Source organism: Rosa chinensis, chromosome 6 (genome assembly GCF_002994745.2).
Source record: "Rosa chinensis cultivar Old Blush chromosome 6, RchiOBHm-V2, whole genome shotgun sequence".
Classification (NCBI taxonomy): domain Eukaryota; kingdom Viridiplantae; phylum Streptophyta; class Magnoliopsida; order Rosales; family Rosaceae; genus Rosa; species Rosa chinensis.
This window is the reverse complement of record NC_037093.1, coordinates 418,454-423,257: the sequence shown is the minus strand read 5'-3', so window position 1 is coordinate 423,257 and position 4,804 is coordinate 418,454. Positions and strand designations below refer to the sequence as shown.

The window sequence follows — 4,804 nt, the reverse complement described above, 5'->3', positions numbered from 1 at the left end:
TGACTATTTTAGCCCTCAAAAGTCAAACTTAACGTCCAATTTAGACGGAATAGTAGAAATTGGACACGGCTGATTGAAATTGGAAAGTTTAGGGGGTAAAAATTCAAAATTGAAAGTACAGGGGGTGAAATGATGACACCCCCAAACCTCAGGGGGGTAAACTGAAATTAATCTTTATTCTTTTAAGAATACATTCCACATAATTTTTTAATAATGTTTTCAATTATGTTATTATGTACGATGTGAGTCTTGAAATGACGAACGATAACGTTGATTTAGATATAAATGTAGTTGACAATATTACACGGCCCATTATTCATTCTATTTTCTCATGCATTTGATATTACAAGTGAACATTTTTTTTTTTTGATAAAAGAAACCAAGTTACTATTCACCAATCAATTCAATTTGCTATATATAACGTCAACAAGACTTGGAGTTATTTTTTACATGAAACTGCGAGAGAAAAACCCGTTTGACCATACCTCATAACTCCTCCTCGTTCTGTCGGCGGCGCCACCCATCACAGCCACCGCTTGTACCACAACCACCATCGTAAACGAAAAGGAAACCTACGACGCCGTTGGCCTGTTGTCATTGTTACGTGGAACACGAACGTAAATGTGACATTGTATTTGATCACATTCCATGACAAAACGAAAAACCCATCTCCATTTTCCAATGTGGATTCGTTTCGTTTGAAGGTGTTTGATCCGGTTTTGCAGCTTTTCTGTTTCGGCTTCAATGGCGGCAATTGTGAAGGAGATCCTGGCCCGGCCGATCCAGCTGGCCGACCAAGTCACCAAAGCCGCCGACGAGGCACAGTCTTTCCGACAAGACTGCATGGAGCTCAAATCCAAAACGGAGAAGCTCGCCGGCCTCCTCCGCCAGGCCGCGCGTGCGAGCAACGACCTCTACGAGCGTCCAACACGTCGCATCATCGACGACACCGAGCAAGTCCTCGAGAAGGCCCTCTCTCTGGTCATCAAGTGCCGCGCCAACGGCATCATGAAGCGCGTATTCACCATCATTCCCGCCACGGCGTTCCGAAAGACGTCGCAGCAGCTCGAGAATTCCATCGGCGACGTGTCGTGGCTGCTCCGCGTCTCGGCCCCCTCCGACGACCGAGACGACGAGTACCTCGGCCTGCCGCCGATCGCCACCAACGAGCCTATCCTCTGCGTCATTTGGGAGCAGATAGCTATTCTTTACACCGGCTCGTTGGAGGAGCGCTCGGATGCGGCAGCCTCTCTGGTCTCATTGGCCAGAGACAATGACAGATACGGAAAGCTCATCATCGAGGAAGGTGGGGTTCCACCGCTGTTGAAGGTAGCTAAGGAAGGGGGAAACAAGGAGGGCCAAGAAAATGCAGCTCGTGCGATCGGCTTACTAGGCCGGGACCCTGAGAGCGTGGAGCAGATTGTGCAATCTGGGGTTTGCCCGGTGTTTGCGAAAATACTCAAAGATGGTCACATGAAGATTCAGGCAGTTGTGGCCTGGGCGGTTTCGGAACTAGCCGAGCACCATCCCAAATGCCAGGATCCGTTTGCGCAGAACAATGTGATAAGAATGCTGGTTAGTCATCTCGCGTTTGAAACCATCCAGGAACATAGCAAGTATGCAATCGCTAGTAAGCAGAACATGTCGCTTCATTCGATTGTGATGGGGAATACTAGTAACAGGCTCGATATGGTTGAGCATAGTTCTTCTGGTCATGTTCCACATCCGATAACAGGGAATCATCAGGTATCTAATCAGATGCAGAATTTGGTGCAGACTCTGGCAAAGAATAAGCCATCTAATGCTGGAGGGGGAGCAGCTCACAATCATCACCATCATCCTAATGCGCAGGGCAATGCAAAGCCGCACCACCACGGTCAAAACCCAGCTAATGTTTTGTCCGGGAATAGCCTTAAGGGGAGGGAGTACGAAGACCCGGTTACCAAGGCTGAGATGAAGGCGATGGCGGCAAGGGCGCTGTGGAAGCTTGCTAAGGGGAATGTCACTGTCTGCCATAGCATCACAGAGTCAAGGGCGCTTTTGTGCTTTGCGGTTTTGATAGAAAAGGGTACTGAGGATGTTAAGAGGTATTCGGCTTATGCGTTGGCGGAAATCACTGCGGTAGCAGAGCAGAATTCGGACTTGAGGCGCAATGCCTTCAAGCCTACTTCCCCTGCTGCCAAGGCTGTGCTGGAACAATTGTTGAGAATCATAGAAAAGGCGGATGATGAGCTTCTTATACCTTGCGTACAGTCTATTGGGAACTTGGCAAGGACTTTTCGAGCAACAGAAACAAGGCTAATCGGGCCATTGGTGAAGCTGCTTGACGAAAGAGAACCAGAGGTTTCTGTTGAGGCTGTGGTTGCACTCATCAAGTTTGCATGCACCGACAATTTTCTCCATGTCAATCACTGTAAAGCAATTACAGATGCAGGAGGAACCAAGCATCTAATTCAGCTGGTTTACTTTGGAGAACAAATGTTGCAGATTCCTTCATTAGTTCTTTTATGTTACATTGCCATGCATATTCCAGATAGTGAGACACTTGCTCAGGAAGAAGTGCTTATTGTGCTGGAATGGTCAACAAAGCAGGCTCATCTTGCTAATGAACCATCAATTGAACCATTATTACCAGAAGCCAAAAGTAGGTTGGAGCTTTACCAATCCAGAGGTTCAAGAGGATTTTATTGATGTAATCAAGGTGTAAAATATTAACTGTTTAGGGGAATATTAAATACTTGCAGTGTTAATGTTTTGTTATCTTTATTCTCTTGAGGTGTACATAGCTAAGTTGGTTAGCATTGTTGTGATTCTGATCATCACTATATCTGTCGCAATTTTGTTTAGGAAAAAGCCAAATTCGATGTGTTACATTGATAGATTTTCATTTCTAGCTAGCTAGTTCATTTTCTTTTTCAGATTAATGAAATTATAGAAATTTAACTATTTATTTGTAAACAGTGTGGTTAAGCCCAGATGGTGTGGGAAAAGGATTAAAACCTATTCTCACAAAGTAGAGTTTCAACCTTGATTTGTTTTGTACTATTGTTATATATGTTAGATGTACTGAGATATATTTTTACAGCAGAGCTCATGCTCTTACTACCTCAACTCGAGCAGCTTCTTTATTTTCTCTTGTTAATCTTAGTCTAAAGGAGAAGCGGATTTGGGGATCCGATCCCGGTTCCAGCTTCCAGTTTTCACTTTTCAGCACTTTGTATCATGTTTGATAGAGTAGTCGCACAATTTATCAGCCCTAATCGGAGACTCGGAAGATATATGACACATTTTAATATGATATGACGATGTTTTTCATCTTGCATAGCTGGTTGCACCTATTACCGAATACATGACTTTCTCAGAACTAGAGAAGACAGAATTCAAAATGCAGAGGCATCGCACCGAGGATTCAACAATTCGAGCTTGTGCAAATCTGACTTTCTACGGGTTCTTCATAGCCATCAATTATTTTCATGTTTGAGGCAGCCTCAAGAAACAGATGGTCCCAGAAGCCATTAATGTCTGAAAGAAACAGCTCCTTCTGGTACGTATTTGGATCCTTTAAGATCAAAAAACAAAACTTAATGATCCATGGGCAACCCCCATAGCACATTAGACAGAATCATAAACAGTTTTGTATGGAGCACATTCAAACTTATTGTGGACTCAGCTGTTTAAACCTTTCCCATCAGACATGACTATACTCCTACTTGTATTTATGACAGAGCCACGTCATCCAATCTTCCATTTTTTATGTAAAATACAAATTTTTTGATACAGCTGTCCTTTATATCCCTCAATTATTTGAACATGCCATCAACAACACTTTCTCGGAAACTCTGTATTCGTTTTCTTGTGTTTATGTAGTGTCGGGGCACACACAGGATATCGGCATAGTTAACCTGTTTTGGATCTAGCAAACAAAAATGATGAGGATTTAGACCACACTAATCAAGTTTGTACGTCCAACTTTGCATTAAGGTTAGGATTTGATCATTGTCATATCGTTGAATGATAACACAATTTTAGTTGATTGACCTTGTTATTGTACTACGATTATGTGGTGGCGCCACGGTAGACATATGTTGATATTAGAGTTTTGAGAGTTGATGGTGGCTTTCCACATTTACCTTGTTTTTTCTGAGCTTTACAACAAAAAGGTTTTTCAGCGACCATATTTTTAGTGAGAAATTTATTTTCATCTCAAAATGTCACATTCTACGAGGAATATTTAACTTTCTCGATAAATGTGTTGAATTTTTTGCGAGGAAAATAATTTCCTCATTAGATGTCACTTTCTATGAGGAATTTTTAAGTTTCTCATTAAAGAAAATCATAATTCAGTAGCATCAATTGTTCTATTATTAGCGAGGAAATATGAGATGTTAGCGAGAAAATTTTTCATCGTCAAAGCTACATTTAGCGAGGAAATACAGATTTCCTCATTATAGGTTTGGCAGAAGATTTTGTGAGACTCGCCAAATCTAGTAGCAACGAAACTATAGGTTTCTCTCTAAATGTCAATGTTCTACGAGGAAACATGTGGTTGCAAAGATGCAGTTTGCGAGAAAATAATTAATTTGTCACTATAGTTTTGGTGGGAAGTTTTCTCAAAACCGCCAAATTATATAGGGACAAAAGTATGATTTTCTCGCCAATAGATGACTTTTAACGATGAACGATTTCCTTGCTAAACGAGGGCTTTTATCGATGAATGATTTCCTCGCTAAAAGAGAACCTTTAGCGATGAATGATTTCCTCGCCTTTGATATATTTAGCAAGAAAATAATAATTTCGACGCTAT

At 41.9% G+C, this 4,804-nt stretch overlaps 1 protein-coding gene across 1 annotated transcript; it reads left to right on the top strand.

Annotated features, from left to right (window-relative positions):
• Positions 1–316: 316 nt before the first annotated feature.
• On the top strand, positions 317–2,897 carry LOC112173977. The gene has a single exon (XM_024311663.2). It carries the CDS (start codon positions 745–747, stop codon positions 2,689–2,691), a length of 1,947 nt encoding a protein of 648 aa, XP_024167431.1. The 5' UTR covers positions 317–744; the 3' UTR covers positions 2,692–2,897.
• Positions 2,898–4,804: the final 1,907 nt, after the last annotated feature.